At 47.2% G+C, this 20,954-nt stretch overlaps 1 protein-coding gene across 1 annotated transcript in view; it reads left to right on the forward strand.

The window, feature by feature from the left end:
* Positions 1 to 17,949, forward strand: part of SEMA6B (semaphorin 6B) — a 98,553-nt gene extending 80,604 nt beyond the window's left edge. The window contains exons 14-16 of the mRNA XM_070732103.1: positions 9,057 to 9,134; positions 11,886 to 11,944; positions 16,517 to 17,949. Of these exons, the coding sequence (XP_070588204.1) occupies positions 9,057 to 9,134; positions 11,886 to 11,944; positions 16,517 to 17,502 (1,123 nt within the window). The 3' untranslated portion in view covers positions 17,503 to 17,949. The remainder of the gene's footprint in view (positions 1 to 9,056; positions 9,135 to 11,885; positions 11,945 to 16,516) is intronic.
* Positions 17,950 to 20,954: the final 3,005 nt, after the last annotated feature.

Consider the following 20,954-nt stretch of genomic DNA (forward strand, 5'->3'; position numbering starts at 1 on the left):
AAGCATGAAAGCGGGCTGATGACTTTGGGCCAATCACTAGGAGACGGTGAGTTCTAGTTCATTCTTAACCATGAAAGCAGGCTGGTGACATTGGGCCAATCACCAGGAGACGGTGAGTTCTAGTTCATTCTTAAGTATGAAAGCAAGCTGATGACTTTGGGCCAATCACTAGGAGACGGTGAGTTCCAGTTTATTCTTAAGCATGAAAGCAGGCTGATGACTTTGGGCCAATCACCAGGAGATGGTGAGTTCTAGTTTATTCTTAAGTATGAAAGCAGGCTGATGACTTTGGGCCAATCACCAGGAGATGGTGAGTTCTAGTTCATTCTTAAGCATGAAAGCAGGCTGATGACTTTGGGCCAATCACCAGGAGATGGTGAGTTCTAGTTCATTCTTAAATATGAAAGCGGGCTGGTGACATTGGGCCAATCACTAGGAGACGGTGAGTTCTAGTTCATTCTTAAGCATGAAAGCAGGATGATGACTATGGGCCAATCACTAGTAGATGGTGAGTTCTAGTTCATTCTTAAGCATGAAAGCGGGCTGGTGACTTTGGGCCAATCACTAGGACACGGTGAGTTCTAGTTCATTCTTAAGCATGAAAGCGGGCTGGTGACTTTGGGCCAATCATTAGGACACGGTGAGTTCTAGTTCATTCTTAAGCATGAAAGCAGGCTGATGACTTTGGGCCAATCATTAGGACACGGTGAGTTCTAGTTCATTCTTAAGCATGAAAGCGGGCTGGTGACTTGGGGCCAATCACTGGGAGACGGTGAGTTGTAGTTCATTCTTAAGCATGAAAGCGGGCTGGTGACTTTGGGCCAATCACTAGGAGATGGGGAATTCTAGTTCATTCTTAAGCATGAAAGCGGGCTGATGACTTTGGGCCAGTCACTAGGAGACGGTGAGTTCTAGTTCATTCTTAAGCATGAAAGCAGGCTGATAACATTGGTCCGACTACTGGGAGACAATGAGGTCTAGTCCTGCCTTAATCCCACCCATCTTTAAATTGCCGCTGTTGATAAAGACTGATGTGAGGGAAAGGAAGGCAGGCAGATAAACCACAAACCCAAACGATTCTAAAAGTAATATATTCTGTTACCTCGTTAGAAGTTCTCCCTATTACGAGATGTTTTATCTCCATTTCCTAAGCAACATCCGTAAACCTGTTCGGTTTTGAGCAAAATAAAAATAAAAATGCTTGGTTAGCAGTACTCGGATCATTAAAAGGAAACTGTAGGCAATAAATAATGCATTAAGTCAATACTGTACTATAAATTATACATCACATTTTAAAAAAAAGAAAGAAAAGGACTTTGAAGCCCTAATTTTTGATGTGGCACAATTGAGGGTACAACATTTCCAATTAAAAAATTCCAGGTCAGATTTCGTTTTTAAATAGAAGGTTATTCTAGACATTGAGGTAAACTTGCACACGTAGGTAGACATTCTTCCAGGCAGAGAAAGATCAAAAAAGTTTTCCAATAAAAGGTACATAAAATCCTTACAGCCATTAAGATAAAGATTGCCAATTCTGTACATTTGATATTTTACTTCCTTCATCTCTTTCCTTTCTTTCCCTTCTCTCCTTCCTTCCTTCCTTTTCCCTTCCTCCATTTCTCTTCTTCCTTTCCTCCCTCCCTCCATCCCCTTTGTCCCTTCTTTTCCTTTCCCCCCTCCTTTCCTTCCTTCCTTCCTTCCTTCCTCATCCCTTCCTTTTTCTTCCTCCCTTCCCATCCCCTTTCTTCCCTCCTTCCCTCCCTTCTTTCCCTCCTTCCTTCCTTCTTCCCTCCCTCCCTCCCTTCCTACTTACATTCCTTTCCCTTCCTTCCTTCTTCCCCTCTTTCCTCCTTCCCTTCCTCCTTCCATTCCTTTTCCCTTCCTTCCTTCTTTCCTTCCTTCCTTCTTTCCTCCCTCCCTTCCTACTTCCCTTCCTTCTTTCCTTCCTTCTTTCCTCCCTCCTTCCCTTCCTACTTCCATTCCTTTTCCCTTCCTTCCTTCCTTCCTCATCCCTTCCTTTTTCTTCCTCCCTTCCCATCCCCTTTCTTCCCTCCTTCCATCCCTTCTTTCCCTCCTTCCTTCCTTCTTTCCTCCCTCCCTCCCTTCCTACTTACATTCCTTTCCCTTCCTTCCTTCTTCCCCTCTTTCCTCCTTCCCTTCCTCCTTCCATTCCTTTTCCCTTCCTTCCTTCCTTCTTTCCTTCCTTCCTTCTTTCCTCCCTCCCTTCCTACTTCCATTCCTTTTCCCTTCCTTCCTTCTTTCCTTCCTTCCTTCTTTCCTCCCTCCTTCCCTTCCTCCTTCCATTCCTTTTCCCTTCCTTCCTTCCTTCCTTCCTCATCCCTTCCTTTTTCTTCCTCCCTTCCCATCCCCTTTCTTCCCTCCTTCCCTCCCTTCTTTCCCTCCTTCCTTCCTTCTTTCCTCCCTCCCTCCCTTCCTACTTACATTCCTTTCCCTTCCTTCCTTCTTCCCCTCTTTCCTCCTTCCCTTCCTACTTCCATTCTTTTTCCCTTCCTTCCTTCTTTCCTTCCTCTTTCCTCCCTCCCTCCCTTCCTACTTCCATTCCTTTTCCCTTCCTTCCTTCTTTCCTTCCTTCTTTCCTCCCTCCTTCCCTTCTTCCATTCCTTTTCCCTTCCTTCCTTCCTTCCTTCTTTCCTCCCTTCTTTCCTCCCTCCCTCCCTTCCTACTTCCTTTTCCCTTCCTTCCTTCCTTCCTTCTTTCCTTCCTCTTTCCTCCCTCCCTCCCTCCCTTCCTACATCCATTCCTTTTCCCTTCCTTCCTTCTTTCCTTCCTCTTTCCTCCCTCCCTCCCTTCCTACTTCCATTCCTTTTCCCTTCCTTCCTTCTTTCCTTCCTCTTTCCTCCCTCCCTCCCTTCCTACTTCCATTCCTTTTCCCTTCCTTCCTTCTTTCCTTCTTTCCCTCTTTCCTCCCTCCCTTCCTACTTCCATTCCTTTTCCCTTCCTTCCTTCTTTCCTTCCTTCTTTCCTCCCTCCCTCCCTTCCTACTTCCATTCCTTTTCCCTTCCTTCCTTCCTTCTTTCCTCCCTCCCTTCCTACTTCCATTCCTTTTCCCTTCCTTCCTTCCTTCTTTCCTCACCCCCTCCCTCCTGGCTTCCCTCCCTTCTTCTCTTCCTTCCTCCCTGCCTCCTTCCCTCCCTTCCTTACTTCCTTCCTTCTTCCCTCCCTTCCTCCCCCTGCCTCAACCTCACCCTCCCTCCCTTCTTCCCTTCCTTCTTCCCTCCCTTCCTTCCTACTTCCCTTCCTCCCTCCCTGACCATTATCCTATCCTCCTCCCCCTACTGCATTTCCAACCACTTGCAGTGTCTTCTGGCCCCCTGACCTTGATTGATGGCATTTTTGCCAAAACCCCAACATCTACTTCTTAGCAAAGCCACCCCCCCCCAAAAAAAGCTCCTAAAATCATGTAGCTCACACGATCTGCTTTATGACCCTCACAACGTACCATGTCTTAAGTCGAGGACCCTCCCTGTACTACATCTCTCCTCCAGCAAAGAACATTTTTGGGCTCGGCCTCACAGCCCCGCTCGCCCACCGATGTTCCTCGGCCGCGTTCCATCGATGCCACGTATCAGGGAGGCGGTCAGCGGCCCTCACACATCTGTCTCCCACATTCTTTGACCAATTATCGGGAAACGCTGCCGACTCTGGCGACCGCGAAGGCCCCTGTTTGCTTCGTTCATCACTCACCGCGGCAGCTTTTTGCTTCCCTCTGCTGTTCTGGCAACGATTCCGCGCTTAATTGCCAGCGATGAAAATCCTGTTATTCACCTTGGCTTGAAACGCCTGATCCCTGGACAAGGATTGGCAATAAAAATCAAGGATACGGCTGAAAGGCAAGCTGGCTCTTCAAAATTCAAAATAAACATATATCTTTTGGAGTGTAAGACGCCCCTTTTTCCTCCCTAAAATAGCCTGATAATTTGAGTGTATCTTATACTCTGAATGTAGCTTTTTTTCCCAGCCCTAACTAGCTGCTAACAATATTTCCTATTGAAAACACTTCCCTCCTGGACCTTATTTAACCCTTTAACATATTTAAATGTTTCGATCATGTCCCCCCTTTTCCTTCTGTCCTCCAGACTATACTTAATGAACTCAATCTGTATAGTCTGGAGGACAGAAGGAAAAGGGGGGACATGATCGAAACATTTAAATATGTCAAAGGGTTAAATAAGGTCCAGGAGGGAAGTGTTTTTAATAGGAAAGTGAACACAAGAACAAGGGGACACAATCTGAAGTGAGTTGGGGGAAAGATCAAAAGCAACATGAGAAAATATTATTTTACTGGAAGAGTAGTAGATCCTTGGAACAAACTTCCAGCAGACGTGGTTGGTAAATCCACAGTAACTGAATTTAAACATGCCTGGGATAAACATAGATCCATCCTAAGATAAAACACAGGAAATAGTATAAGGGCAGACTAGATGGACCATGAGGTCTTTTTCTGCCGTCAGTCTTCTATGTTTCTATGTTTCTATTTCCAACTCTTACCATGCAGGCTTTTTCATTGTTTCTCTCTACAAAGAATGTTTTCCAAGCCCTAATTCTTTGCAGGGTTTTTTTCCCCATTGCTCTAACTTGCTCTGAGTAAGTTTCTTTCCAGCCCTAACCAGATGCTAACAATGTTCCCAGCTCTTATCGGCTTGCAAGCTCTTTCATTGTTACTCTCTACCAAGAATGTTTTCCAAACCCTGTCTTTGTAGGGGTTTTTTTTCATTGCTTTACTTGCTCCAGATGTTTCTTTCCAGCCCTAACCAGGTGCTATTAATGTTCCCAGTTCTTACCCGCTTGCAAGCTCTTTCATTGTTACTCTCTGTGAAGAAGAATGTTTTCCAAGCCCTAAGTCTTTGCAGGGTTTTCCCCATTGCTCTACCTACTCAGGCTCTTTCTTTCTAGGTGCTAATGATGTTCCCAGCTCTTACTGGCTTGCAAGCTCTTTCATTGTTACTCTCTCCAAATAATTTTTTAACCCCTTAACCAGGGGATAAAATAACATGCTGAAACTGACCAGACTAAGGACGCTAGCCAGATGAATACCTAGTAAGCAGATTCTTTTCTGTGTTTTCCTCCCACAAAACCAAGGTGCGTCTTATATTCCGGTGCATCTTATACTCCGAAAAATATGGTATATTTATTTATTTATTGGATTTGTATGCCGCCCCTCTCCATAGACTCGGGGCGGCTAATAACAGTAAAAGACAGCATGTAAATCCAATACAAAAACAGCTAAAAACCCTTATTGTAAAATCAAACATACATACAAACAAACATACCATATATAAATTGTAGAGGCCTAGGGGGAAAGAATATCTCAGTTCCCCCATGCCTGACGGCAGAGGTGGGTTTTAAGGAGCTTACGAAAGGCAAGGAGGGTGGGGGCAATTCTAATCTCCCGGGGAAGTTGGTTCTAGAGGGCCGGGGCCGCCACAGAGAAGGCTCTTCCCCTGGGCCCCGCCAAACGACATTGTTTTGTTGACGGGACCCGGAGAAGGCCCACTCTGTGGGACCTAACCGGTCTCTGGGATTCGTGTGGCAGAAGGCGGTCTTGTAGATACCCTGGTCCGGTGCCATGAAGGGCTTTATAGGTGATGACCAACACTTTGAATTGTGACCAGAAACTGATCGGCAACCAATGCAGACTGCAGAGTGTTGGTGTTACATGGGCATTTTTGGGAAAGCCCATGATTGCTCTCGCAGCTGCATTCTGCACGATCTGAAGTTTCCGAACACTTTTCAGAGGTAGCCCCATGTAGAGAGCGTTACAGTAGTCAAGCCTCGAGGTGATGAGGGCATGAGTGACTGTGAGCAGTGACTCCCGGTCCAATTAGGGCCCCAACTGGTGCACCAGGTGAACCTGAGCAAACACCCCCCTCGCCACAGCTGAAAGATGTTTCTCTAATGTGAACTGTGGATCGTGGAGGACGCCCAGTTTGTGGACCCTCTCCAAGGGGTCAATAATCCCCCCCAGGGTAATGGACGGACAGATGGAATTGTCCTTGGGAGGCAAAACCCACAGCCACTCCGTCTTATCCGGGTTGAGTTTGAGTCTGTTGACACCCATCCAGACCCCAACAGCCTCCAGGCACCGGCACATCACTTCCACTGCTTCGTTGATTGGACGCAAATCCACGCTCGCCGCAGAGCAGAAGGTCAAAAATCCTTGGAATCAGCAGATGGAGCAGAATCCAGACAGAATTCCTCAAATCTTGCTGTGAATATTGGAAGTTGGGTTTGGAAACTGGGAGGGGGAAAAAGGGGGAATGCTTTTTGGGATGCACCGTTCCGTTATCAAATTCTCTCTAAGCCACAAATTCCCATTTCACTCCAAAAGGAATTTTTTTTATTCCTCCTGCAGATTTGAGGAAAATAACCAGAAAAAGGTCACGCTAGGGAGAAAGAGACGGATTCCGATTTGCATCTCCTCAGCGTAGGATGTTTGCAGAATCAGAGTTTTGATTATGCAAGAAGCCTCTCCCTGACAACAGTTCAAGTTAAAGTTTCAAGTTTAATTGGATTAGAAACATAGAAGTCTGACAGCAGAAAAAGACCTCCTGGTCCATCTAGTCTGCCCTTATACTATTTCCTGTATTTTATCTTAGGATGGATATATGTTGATCCCAGGCATGTTTAAATTCATTTCCTGTGGATTTACCAACCATGTCTTCTGGAAGTTTGTTCCAAGGATCTACTACTCTTTCAGTCAAATACCCTGTTTCCCCGATAGTAAGACACCCCCGATTGTAAGACGTATCGGGGGTTTCAGGGGGGTCGGCTAATATAAGCCATACCCCGAAAGTAAGACATATGTCTTACTTTCGGGGAAACACGGGGGTATTGCCGCCTCCCTCTCATCTAGCTGCGCGCTGCCTCCTGCCCACGTCCGCACCGTCCCCCTCTCTATACGTCGACGCATCTGCCACCTCCCTCTGATCTTAATGAACGCCGCCTCCTGCCCACTTCCGCGCCGCCCCCCTCTCTATACGTCACCGCGCCGTCCCCCTCTCCATACGTCACCGCGCCGTCCCCTGCACTTGTCACTGCCGCCTCCTGCTTAAAATACGGTAATGCACACAGTATTAATCATACATCAGTAAAACATACACACTGGCATACTGGGGTATCATCTGCTGTTTTGTGGTGAATGCAATACTGTTCAGGTTGTTAATAAATGTTAATTTTATGGTTAAAACAAAACATTTGACAATTTTTTTTCCAATATAAGACATACCCCGAAAGTAAGACATAGTGGGGCTTTTGGGGATAAAAAGAAAGTAAGACACTGTCTTACTTTCGGGGAAACACGGTAATATTTTCTCATGTTGCTTTTGATCTTTCCCCCAACTAACTTCAGATTGTGTCCCCTTGTTCTTGGGCTCACTTTCCTATTAAAAACACTTCCCTCCTGAACCTTAGTTAACCCTTTAACATATTTAAATGTTTTGATCATGTCCCCCCTTTTCCTTCTGTCCTCCAGACTATACAGATTGAGTTCATTAAGTCTTTCCTGATACGTTTTATGCACTATTTTTGTAGCCCATCTTTGGACCCGTTCAATTTTGTCAATATCTTTTTGTAGGTGAGGTCTCCAGAACTGGTCACAGTATTCCAAATGGGGTCTCACCAGCACTCTATATAGCGGGATCACAATCCCCCTCTTCCTGCTTGTTATACCTCTAGCTATGCAGCCAAGCATCCTACTTGCTTTCCCTACCGCCTGAATGCACTGTTCACTGGATTTGTATGCTTCCCCTCCCTGAGAACTCGGGGTGGCTCACAGCATATAAAGGAGACAGTATTAAACAATCCAGTAAATATACATAAAAAACAATCTATGGTTTTTTTAAAAAAAAAATCATTTAAAGTTCATTTAGTGACGGCGATCACTGGATAATTCACTTAACAACTGCGGCAACGAAGGATATAAAATGGGGAAAAAATTCACTTGTGAAATGTTTCCTTTAGAAACAGAAATTTGGGGTTCAATTGTGGTCGTAAGTCCAAGACTTATATCGGAAGCTCAGCGACCACTTAAAATTACGACGGACAGCCCCTCAAGGAATCCTCGACTTACAACTGTTTCATTTAGGGACTGTTCAATGTTACAACGGCACTGAAAAAAATAAGTCATGACCATTTTGCACACTTACGACTGTTCCTGCATACCCACCATCACTTGATTAGAACTCAGACACTTTGCAACTGATTCATATTTATATTCATATTTAGTGTCCGGAGGTCATGTGATCCCCTTTTGCGACCTCCTGCCCAAGGTCATGTAATAGGGTAAAATTGACTTAACTGCTTGGCGCAGCAACAGAAATTTTGGACTCAATTGTGAGCATTCTCTATAAATAAAAATATGTTCGCCATCTTCAGTTGTTTGTAAAAAAAAAAAAAAAAAGCCAGGGTACAAATAAAATTAAAATATAATATTAAATAAGTAAAACAAAACATAGATTTGTCATAATATAGTGTGATAGATAGATAGATAGATAGATAGATAGATAGATAGATAGATAGATAGATAGATAGATAGATGGAGGGATGGAGGGATGGATACATACACAATTGATAGATGATAGGTAGGTAGGTAGCTAGGTAGATAGATAGATGATAGATAGATAGATGGATGGATGGATGGATGGATGGATGGATGGATGGATGGATGGACCGACGGACCGACGGACCGACTGACGGACAGATGCATAGATACATAGATACACATAGGCTTTGATTATTGATTGATTGATTGATTGATTGATTGAAGATAGACAGACAGACAGACAGATAGATGGATACATAGACATAATTGATAGATGATTGATAGACTGTCTATCAGATACATACATAGACCGGAACTGAAGGCCAGTTTGCAAAGTTGCAAAGCTTCAAACTCTGTGGGTTGTGAGAGGATCCTTGCCCAAGAGGAGGGGGGAAGGGTTGGGAAGAGGGGCTTTGCAGCACTCCAAATTAATCTCTTCTTCCACCTGGGTTTGAGTCATCTCCTCAATGCCTCTTGTTTGTCTTCTGTCTTTCAGGAATTGTTTGGCCAGCAACGATCCGTACTGTGGCTGGACGTCTGAAGGGTCTTGTGTTTTTGTGGAACGCAACACCAGGTATTCTTCTTCTTCCTCCTCCTTCCTCCTCCTTCCCCTTTTCTCTTCTTTTTCTTCCTCCCCCTCCTTTTCCTCCTCCTTCCCCTTCTCTCTTCTTCCTCTCCCTCTCCTTCTCCTTCTTCTTCTTCCTCTTCTTCTTCCTCTTCCTCTTCTTCTTCTCCTTCCTCCTCCTCCTCTGCTCCTCCTTCTCCTCCTCCTCTTCTTCTTCCGCTTCCTCCCGCTCCTTCTCCTCCTCCTTCCCCTTCTCTCTTCTTCTTCTTCCTCTCCATCTCCTTCTTCTTCTTCCTCCTCCTCTTCTTCTTCCTCTTCGTCTTCCTCTTCTTCTCCTCCTTCACTCCCTGCTCCTCCTCTGCTCCTCCTTCTCTTCCTCCTCCCCTTCTCTCCTCCTCCTCCTCCTCTTCTTCTTCTTCTTCATCATCTTCTCCCTCTCCCTCTCCTTCTCCTACTCCTTTTTTTCCCTCCTCCACCTCCTCCTCCTCCTTCCCATTCTCTCTTCTTCTTCCTCTCCCTCTCCCCCTCCTCCTCCTTCTTCTTCTTCCTCCTCCTCCTCTTCTTCCTCTCCATATATCCCCTCATCTCTTCTAGTACCGATGATGTTACCTAGTTGCAGGGGTTGACTGCCGCCTGTATGGACGGGGGGACACAATGGGGCAGCGAAAATGGAGCTCCACCCCAGAGAACCCAATTTACACTGAAAGTTGTTGAAAGAAAATGCAGGGCGTCCTGCATAACCTACGCCCACAGTGTGGTAGTAAAACTTTTGGTAGACCTTCACTACCTAGTTGGGTCATCTGCAGGAAAAAGAACCAACCCCAAGAGTCCTTCTCCTCCACCTCCTCCCCATCCCAATTAAGCCACTATCTCCTAGACCAGCGTTTCCCAACCTTGGCAACTTGAAGATATTTGGACTTCAACTCCCAGAATTCCCCAGCCAAGATTTTATTTACACAAATACATAGGAAGAAAAATAGACATGTGATAATATATATAAGGGTAAAAGTGAACTTAAAGGAGAGGATATAAGAAAGGAAGAGAATATATGAGATAGGAGAAAGAAAGGAAAGACAATTGGACAGGGGACGAAAGGCACACCAGTGCACTTATGCACGCCCCTTACTGGCCTCTTAGGAACCTGGAGAGGTCAATCATGGAGAGTCTAAGGGAGAAATGTTGGGGGTTAGGGGTTGACACTATTGAGTCCGGCAATGAGTTCCACGCTTCGATAACTCGATTGTTGAAATCATATTTTTTACTGTCAAGTTTGGAGCGGTTCGTATTAAGTTTGAATCTGTTGCGTGCTCTTATGTTGTTGTGGTTGAAGATGAAGTAGTCATTGACCGGTAGGACGTTGTAGCATATGATCTTGTGGACAATACAGTGTTCCCTCGATTTTCGCGGGTTCAAACTTCACAGAAAGTCTATACCACGGCTTTTCAAAAATATTAATTAAAAAATACTTTGTGGGTTTTTTCCCTATACCACGGTTTTTTCCACCCGATGATGTCATATATCATCGCCAAACTTTCCTCTGCCTTTAATAAATATTTTTTAATAAACTTTAATAAATAAACATGGTGAGTAATAATCTGAATGGTTGCTAAGGGAATGGGAATTTGCCATTTAGGGATTTAAAGTGTTAAGGGAAGGCTTGTGATATTGTCCATAGCCAAAAATAGTGTATATACTTCCGCATCTCTACTTCACGGAAATTTGACTTTCGCGGGCGGTCTCGGAACGCATCCCCCGCGAAAAGTGAGGGAACACTGTACTCAAATCGTGTTTTAGGCATCATAGTTCTAGGCTTTCTAGGCCAAGGTTGGGAAACACTGGTCTAGACTGATGATGTTCCCCGATGATGGGATTCAAAAATATTACTACCAGCCCTGTGGGTGTGGTTAGGTGGGCGTGGCTTGTGATGGGTGTGGCAGGGGAAGATTATGGCCAGTCAGAGGTGGTATTTCATGGTTCTCTGAACAATTCAAAATTTCTGCTACCGGTTCTCCAGAACTGGTCAGAACCTGCTAAAACCCACCTCTGATGTTCTAGCACTGAAGATGTTTCCTAGCTTAGTCATGAAACGCCTCCCCAGAAACAACCAAGCTCAGAGAGCACCAAGGACACCCGAGCTACAGATATTCTCCTTTATTAACATATTAAGATCTTTTCCTCAATTCTACAGTGAGACCCCATTTGGAATACTGTGTCCAGTTCTGGTGACCTCACCTACAAAAAGATATTGATCAAATTGAACGGGTCCAAAGACGGGCTACAAGAATGGTGGAAGGTCTTCAGCATAAAACTTATCAGGAAAGACTTAATGAACTCCATCTGAGGACAGAAGGGAAAGGGGGGACATGATCGAAACATTTAAATATGTTAAAAGGTTAAATAAGGTTCAGGAGAGAAGTGTTTAGAAACATAGAAACATAGAAGACTGTTAGCAGAAAAAGATCTCATGGTCCATCTAGTCTGCCCTTATACTATTTCCTGTATTTTATCTTACAATAGATATATGTTTATCCCAGGCATCCATTGTAAGATAAAATACAGGAAATAGTATAAGGGCAGACTAGATGGACCATGAGGTCTTTTTCTGCCGTCAGACTTCTATGTTTCTAGTTTCCATTGTAAACTGCTCAGAAGCAGGCAGCTGAGATGGGTGGCATAGAAATATGATAAATAAGTAAAACAAATTTTAAAAAATAACACATGTAAATAAACATTTACAACTCCCTCTCCGTGAATTTGCAGGCTGGCGTTTGAACAAGACATTGGTGGCATCAAGACCTCGTATCTCGGGGACTGTGAAGGTGAGGCCTACCAGTTTTTGCTGAGCCAGCCTATTTCTGACTTTTGAATTTAGTTCCTGGAAGATCTGAGATTAACGGCCTAAACCCTGGTAGAAAGCCAGACCGACTAACAAACAGACCATCTTCAGCTAGAGAGTATAAATCAAGGGTGCCAAACTGGATTTATTTATTTATTTTATTTATTTAGGTTTAGGTTTATTGGATTTATATGCCGCCCCTCTCCGCAAACTCGGGGCGGCTCACAACAATAATAAAAAAACAGTACAGTACACAATACCAAATCCAATGCCCACCCATCCAGATTCCAATTGAAATTAATAATCTCATAAAAAAAAACAAAAAAAAAACAGTATATATAAAAAACAGGCACACAGTCAATCAATCAACAAAACAACATGGGCAAGGGGGAGGTGTTTTAGTTCCCCCATGCCTGACGGCAAAGGTGGGTCTTAAGGAGTTTACGAAAGGCAGGGAGGGTGGGGGCAATCCTAATCTCAGGGGGGAGCTGGTTCCAGAGGGTCGGGGCCCCCACAGAGAAGGCTCTTCCCCTGGGTCCCGCCAGACGACATTGTTTAGTCGACGGGACCCGGAGAAGGCCAACTCTGTGGGACCTAACCGGTCGCTGGGATTCGTGCGGCAGGAGGCGGTCCCGAAGATATTCTGGTCCGGTGCCATGAAGGGCTTTATAGGTCATAACCAACACTTTGAATTGTGACCGGAAACTGATCGGCAGCCAATGCAGACTGCGGAGTGTTGGAGTGATATGGGCATACTTGGAGAAGCCCATAATTGCTCTCGCAGCTGCATTCTGCACGGTCTGAAGTTTCCGAACACTTTTCAAAGGTAGCCCCATGTAGAGAGCGTTACAGTAGTCGAGCCTCGAGGTGATGAGGGCATGAGTGACTGTGAGCAATGACTCCCGGTCCAAATAGGGCCGCAACTGGCGCACCAGGCGAACCTGGGCAAACGCCCCCCTCGCCACAGCTGAAAGGTGTTTTTCTAATGTGAGCTGTGGATCGAGGAGGACGCCCAAGTTGCGGACCCTCTCTGAGGGGGTCAATAATTCCCCCCCCAGGGTAATGGACGGACAGATAGAATTGTCCTTGGGAGGCAAGACCCACAGCCACTCCGTCTTGTCTGGGTTGAGTTTGAGTTTGTTGACACCCATCCAGGCCCCAACAGCCTCCAGGCACCGGCACATCACTTCCACTGCTTCGTTGACTGGACATGGGGTGGAGATGTACAACTGGGTATCATCGGCATATTGATGATACCTCACCCCATGCCCTTGGATGATCTCACCCAGCGGTTTCATGTAGATATTAAATAGCAGGGGGGAGAGGACCGACCCCTGAGGCACCCCACAAGGGAGAAACCTCGGGGTCGACCTCTGACCCCCCACTAACACCGACTGCGACCGACCGGAGAGGTAGGAGGAGAACCACTGAAGAACAGTGCCTCCCACTCCCAACCCCTCCAGCCGGCGCAGAAGGATACCATGGTCGATGGTATCGAAAGCCGCTGAGAGGTCAAGGAGCACCAGGACAGAGGACAAGCCCCTGTCCCGGGCCCGCCAGAGATCATCCATCAACGCGACCAAAGCAGTTTCCGTGCTGTAGCCGGGCCTGAATCCAGACTGCTGAGGACCTAGATAATCGGCTTCATCCAAGGACCGCTGGAGTTGAAGTGCCACCACCTTCTCGACAACCTTCCCCATGAAGGGAAGGTTGGAGACTGGACGGTAGTTATTAAGCACGGCTGGGTCCAGGGAAGGCTTCTTGAGGAGGGGGCGCACAACCGCCTCCTTATAAAGTGGCGGAAAGGACCCCCTCCCCAAGGAGGCGTTGACAATCTCCTGGACCCAGCTCCGTGTCACCCCTCGACTGGCCGAAACCAGCCAAGAGGGACACGGATCCAGTAAACAGGTGGCGGAACTCACAGCTCCAATGGCCTTGTCCACTTCATCATTTATTTATTAGATTTGTATGCCGCCCCTTTCCGTAGACTCGGGGCGGCTCACAACATAATAAAACAATTCATAGCAAATCTAATAATTTACAATTTAAAATTTAAAGTAGTTAAGAAAAAACCTTTTTTTTTTAAGCAGACATACCTACAAACATACCATACATAAATTATATAGGCCCTGGGGAGATATCTCAATTCCCCCATGCCTGACGACAAAGGTGGGTTTTGAGGAGTTTACGAAAGGCAAGGAGGGTAGGGGCAGTTCTAATCTCTGGGGGGAGATGGTTCCAGAGAGTCGGGGCCGCCACAGAGAAGGCTCTTCCCCTGGGGCCCGCCAACCGACATTGTTTAGTTGACGGGTCCCGGAGAAGGCCCACTCTGTGGGACCTAATCGGTCGCTGGGATTCATGCAGCAGAAGGCGGTCTCGGAGATATTCTGGTCCGATGCCATGAAGGGCTTTATAGGTCATAACCAACACTTTGAATTGTGACCGGAAATTGATCGGCAACCAATGCAGACTGCGGAGTGTTGGTGTAACATGGGCATTTTTGGGAAAGACCATTTCTTGGAAGGCTGAATCAGCTGGATCAGAGATTGGATAGATGGACTCCTTCAGCACGTCACCGGCCAAAATGGTGTTGGGGGGGCTCAGGCAGCCCCTGGGTGGCTCATTTTTTGTCTCCTGCAGAATCCTGCCAGCCAAAAAGAGGGGGCTCAGGTGGCCCCTGCGTGCCTCATTTTTTGCCTCCCTAGCTTTCTGCAGCACCCTGCCAGCCAAAGAGCGGGGGCTCAGGTGGCTCCAGCGTGGCCCATTTTTGGCCTCCCTGCCCTCCTGCAGCACTCTGCTGACAAGAACAGACTACGCAGAGTGAAAACTACACAGGCCAAAAAGAAGCTGCGAGAGAGCCTCATGAGGCATCTGCACAGCACATTTTTGGCCGGCACAGTGCTGTAGGAGGTTGAAAATGGGTCAAGGAGGGAGCCGCACATGCCCCCCCCTCACAACCCCCACAAATATTTACAATACCATTAGCAGATTATTCTTCAAGTAAACCCAAGTAGGAGTTAGTTTCATTTCAGCAGAGCAGACAAGCACAGAGAGTACAGAGTGGGATAAGAGTACCGAGTGAACTGAGTCACGCCCAGCCTTAAGCTTAAGTTTTCAGTTTCGATTCTCTGCACAGACTCAGAAGTCGTTAGCTCCCGTCGGGTGACTCAGTTGCTATGCATATTCATTGTCTGACCATGTTATCACCTTATCACTTCAAGATTGGACTACTGCAGTGCTCTCAACATGGGGCTACCTTTGAAGAGCGCTCAGAAACTACAAATCGTGCAAAACATAGCCGCACGAGAGGTCATGGGCCTTCCTAGACATGCCCATGTTTCTCCAAAACTCCGGGGACTGCATTGGTTGCCGATTGGTTTCCGGACACAATTCAAAGTGTTGATCATGACCTAAAAGGCCCTACATGGCATCGGGCCAGACTACCTGCAGGACCACTTTCTGCCGCATGAATCCCAGTGACAGGTTAGGTCCAACAGAGTCAGCCTTCTCCAGGTCCCATCAACTAGACAATTTCGATGGCGGGACCTAGGGGAAGAGTCTTCTCTGTGGGGGCTCTGCCCTCTGGAATCAGCTCTCCCTGGAGATTCGTATTTCCCCCACCCTCCTCGCCTTCCGTAAGAGTCTTAAGACTCATCTATGCCACCAGGTTTGGGGCAATTAGATCTTAGGCCCCCAACCGATGAATGTTACGTATGGTTGTTGTTGGAGTGGGCATGATTGGGTTTTTAAAAATAATATTGGGTTTTAGTTTTTTAAATTAATTGGATTTAGACGATTATATTGTATTGTTCTACTTTTTTATGTGTTGCAAGCCACCTTGAGTCCTCAGATAGGGGCAGCATATAATGATGAGCCGGGGTGGCGCAGCAGGTAGAGCGCTGTACTGCAGGCCACTGAAGCTGACTTGTAGATCTGAAGGTCAGCGGTTCAAATCTCATCACCGGCTCAAGGTTGACTCAGCCTTCCACCCTTCCAATGTGGGTCAAATGAGGACCCGGATTGTGGGGGCAATAGGCTGGCTCTGTTACAAAAGTGCTATTGCTAACATGTTGTAAGCCGCCCTGAGTCTAAGGAGAAGGGCGGCATAAAAAATCGAATGAATGAATGAATGAATGAATGAATGAATGAATGAATGAATAAATAAATAAATAAATAAATAAATAAATAAAAATCTAATTGGATGGGTGGATGGATGGATGGATGGATGGATGGATGGATGGATGGATGGATGGATGTTACCACTGATTCTCCCAGTTCACGAATATCTTAACAAACCGTCTTCCAATATTAGAGGGGCTGTCACAGGTGAGCTAAAACCTAGAACTAAGGAAAAATTTCCTGACAGTGAGAATAATTAATCAGTGGAACCGCTTGGCACCAAACATTGTGGGTGTTCCAACACTGGAGTTTTAAAGAATAGATTGGACAATCATTTGTCCAGAATGATGCAGGGTGTCCTCCTTAAGAAAGGGGTTGGACTGGAAGACCTCCAAGGCCCCTTTTCCAACCCTGTTATTCCATGTCATTCCTACAGGCCTGGTGACAGAAAGCTTTGTGGATGAACCTAACGGGCTGGTGTCCGTCAACTTGCTGGTCATCTCATCTGTTGCTGCCTTCGTCATCGGAGCGGTGATCTCAGGCTTCAGCGTATGCTGGTTCATCGGACATCGTGACCGTAAGGAACTGGCTCGGCGCAGAGACAAAGAAAACATCCTCGCGCACGGCGAATCCGTGGTCAGCGTCAGCCGGCTGGGAGATCGGCGCTCCCGGGGACCCGGCGGCCAACCGGAGAACTTGTTGGCTCCACTCATGCAGAACGGGTGGCCCAAAGGACTGATGAAGATGGGCCAGCATGATCTTGATTCAGGGGTACTGCCCACCCCGGAGCAGACCCCCTTGCAGCAAAAGCGGTACCCCAAGCCGTGCACCTGGGAGTACAGCCACAATCTCATTAACGCTTCCCTTCGCGGGGGGGAGCCGCCATCCTCAGTTATCCTTCTTCATGCAGGACACACCCCAGTGCCGTCCCACCTGAGTTCCGGACGAGTCATTCCCATTTCCTGCCAGTCCGTGTTGATGGACCAAGAACTGGACAGTGAAGGAGTGGACCTCTCGCTAGACATGCGTTATCTCCCGGTTAGTGGTGGTGACGGACCTAGAAGTATCCAATCACAGCCAGGCCCGCTGGCGCACCGACCTTGCGGGACTCGGAGCTCATACGGCAGCGAGCTGCCCATCACGCCGCACGACAGCCCGGATCGGCGGCGGGTTGTATCCGCTCCGACCGGGGACACGGGCAACCAGTGGAATTCCGAGAAGCTGAACTTCAATAGTAACAGCATGGGCAGCAAAGGAAGCTCACACCTCCGGCGCACCCACACGTTCAACAGCGGGGAAGGTCAGACCGCCCACGCCCGAGCCCAGCGGACATCGACGCCGGGACCTCATCACACCCTCACAGACTACAGTCATCTCTTGAAATACAGTGGTGCAGAGCGGACTCCATCTTCGGTCAAATAGGGCTGGTCGGGTGTGTGGCTTGGCTTGGTAACCTTCTTCCTCACATGAGGGGTGGGGTTTTGCCGCAGAGAGGAAGAGGAGGAGGAGGAGGAAGAGCAAAGCAGGAAAACAACAGTGAGAGATGCTTGATTTCCCCTATAAGGTGGCCTGGAGGGACCGGAATGTGCCCCACTTCCCAAGCGTTCCAGATCTGCGCGAGATACAAAAAAAAAGGAGGTTCTTTTCTTCGTGTGTGCGTGTGTGTGTTTTTGGGGTTCTCTTCATCCTGGCGCTTCCTCATTGGATTCTTCCTTGCCTTTGCAAAACTCCTCCTCCTCCCTGAGGGGGTGGGCAGGCAGGGGCAGGCACAGGAATCTGCCCCACCCACCAGCGCGTGGGCAAAGGTACTGTGAGTAAGTCAGGAAGGAACAGCGATCGTGAAATGAGTTGCAACGATTATCTGCTGCTAAGGGAAAAAACAAAGAGCAGGAAGGCTGCACAAAGTATCGGGGGTGGCCCTCCTGATTTCTTTACTCATTCTCTCCCCCACCCCCTTTTTTTTCTTTTTGGCTCTGGAAGGGTGGGGGGGTCTGTTTCAGACTGGGGAAGAGCTCTCCGAAAATCACCATTGTCTGTTTTGTTTTTCCTCTTCCTGTTTTTTAAAGTGGTTCCGGCGCGTCCCACGCACGCCAACCCTGCACAGAAGGGAACCCCGCACTTCCTGAGCTCCTGCAGGGCTGCCGTTCCTCTCTAGGAACAAGAACTTTCTGGGGGGAGGAGGAGACCTCTGACTCCCCTTCTCCTTGGTGCTACATATGGGTCCCACCACTGCAAAAGTTGTTCTCCAGTCACACCAGCTCTTGAGCACAGAATTCCTGGGTGTTCCACAGTCGGTGATGGGAAAGGAAGTGGGTCAGGCTGGAAAATTCACCCCAGCTTTCAGCAATCCCAGCTGGGCCCACTTGGAGAGGTTTTCCGGCTTTTTAAAATGCCGTTTCTTACCGAGTCGCTTAGGTTGAGTTCGCACAACATGCTAAAGCTGCCAATTCCTCAACTGGGCTTCAGAGAATGAAATTCCCGGGTTTGCCCCACAGACGGAAAGTAAAGTAGCCAGCCCCGTTTTAACTGTGCTCTGTGGACCTTTTTAGAAGCCGGACGGTGCTCTGGCCAGCTTGGTCTGATTGGAGCAAAGCTGTATCTTGAACGGGTTTTATCAAATTACAAAATGAGGCGGTGGAAGTACGCTGGTTTCAATTCTGGGTTTCCAAACGACTGTGACCAGTATTGGGTTCCTACTGGTACCGGCCACTCTGTAGCTCCAGTAGGGAAAATGGAGCTGTGCTCGTAGCTCCGCATCCCCGTCGCGCAAACACACACGTCCGAGCGAGATTCTGCTTCTGCACATGCGCAGAAGCAAAATCTCGCTCAGACGCATACAGGTGAGAGTTGGGATCTCAGAACTCCATGGGAAGTGCACAGTAGCAGCGGTAAGTGGAAACCACTGATTGTGACACTTTGGCAAAGCCTTGGCTAAGCCCTGCTAGTGATCCAGGCACAGGGCAGAGGTGGTATTCTTCCAGTTCAAACCGGTTTGGGTGAACCAGTAGTGGTGACCTGTGGGTGGTCCTTTCTCCACCCATCTGCCACAGTGCTATGCTGCATGTTTTGAAGTCGGGTGCATGTGTGCAAGCAGCACGATAGAGCAAAGTTCACATTTCTGAACCAGTAGGAAGGTAAATGAATGCTGTCGGAAGGGGAGGTCGCCTGCAGCTCCTTGTCCTGTCTCATGCACTCCATGGGAATTCCATGCACTCTGCGGAAGCTCCCTACTGTTCTGCCCCAGCTAAGAATGTAGCAAAACACACCGTTTGTTCAAACTTATTTTTAACCAATAACTGACTGCTAATAACTGTCTTAGTAGGGGTCACAGAGACACAAGACCCTCAAAGCAGCCTTTTCTTGCAAAAGCCCAACTCCTAATTACTCATTGATAACAGTTGGCTTAAGTTCAGAAACTCTTAAATCATAGAAGAGCCATTCATCTTTGATAGCTCATGAAGTTTGGCAAAATGCCCAGGAGTTGTCTTCACTAAACAAACCAAAAACAGATATGAGGAGCAGAGATTTTTCCAGACACAACGAACCACATGGATTTCAAACGTTTCCTGCAGAGATTCAGCTGCTTCTGCTTTCCTTAAGAAGACTAGGGGAGTGGCCAATTAGCTCCAACTCTTACTCCTGAGGAGACCTCCTCTGGAGTAACCATTCCTGTCTCTTGGCAGCTCTGCACACTCGTGCATCAGGAAGAGGAGAAGCCTCTTCTTCCTCATCGCTGCTGTGAGGTGCTGGAGGATCCGAAGGCCCTGTCTGAACCTCTGCCTCTGTCACAGAGTCCGTGTCAGCCTCCTCACTTTCTGACACAGGCGCCAGTTGCACAAGCAACTGGTGCATCACCAAGTTGGTCGGTCTCTCGAACTGGATCCGTTATCAGTTGCATGGACTGTTGGCGGGCCACAACACATAACACTCTGTGGAAGCTCCATGGAAGTCCCATGGAAGTCCTGTGGAACCATGCCAGAACTGGATGCCTTGGGTAGACAACATTGTCTTCTATTCAATTCTTCCATCACCTTCGTTCTTAGGTTTAATTACAAGGGTTTTCCGGAAAGTCAGGTTACAAGGCATGTAGCTCTCATGGAGAATGTTCGTGGGGGAGGTTGGTATTACTCTCGTGTAGCGGGAAGCCATCGGAAGAGAACGAGCAATGCCAGTAGTCAGTAGATCATCGACTGGCATTGTGGTGACGGTTAGAGATGAGCATCCTCATTCTGTATCCCTCCAAGTGTGAAGCACGCGCGGTAAATACACTACCTGAATGCTAAGAGCAGGAATGCTGCTGCAATGAGTGCCCAAGATTTGTGCGCAATAGGTGCCCAAGATTTTTCTCACCGATTACTGAGTTTTGAATTTTTTGGCTGAAGGAGAATCCTTATGGTGCCACTGCATCGACTGACGTTTGCTCTCTGGAGTAAGGTGATAAGCCCAAGTTTCATCTCCTGTCACAATACAGTTAATATGTTTGTGAGTGACATAGGGGAAGGTTTGGTAGGGAAGGTTTGCCTATTTGCCGATGACTCTAAAGTGTGCAATAGGGTTGATATTCCTGGAGGGGTCTGTAATATGGTAAATGATTTAGCTTTACTAGATAAATGGTCGAAGCAATGGAAACTGCAGTTTAATGTTTCCAAATGTAAAATAATGCACTTGGGGAAAAGGAATCCTCAATCTGAGTATTGCATTGGCAGTTCTGTGTTAGCAAAAACTTCAGAAGAGAAGAATTTAGGGGTAGTGATTTCTGACAGTCTCAAAATGGGTGAGCAGTGTGGTCGGGCGGTAGGAAAAGCAAGTAGGATGCTTGGCTGCATAGCTAGAGGTATAACAAACAGGAAGAGGGAGATTGTGATCCCCTTATA

The sequence above is a fragment of the Erythrolamprus reginae genome, chromosome 1 (genome assembly GCF_031021105.1).
Source record: "Erythrolamprus reginae isolate rEryReg1 chromosome 1, rEryReg1.hap1, whole genome shotgun sequence".
NCBI classification, from domain to species: domain Eukaryota; kingdom Metazoa; phylum Chordata; class Lepidosauria; order Squamata; family Dipsadidae; genus Erythrolamprus; species Erythrolamprus reginae.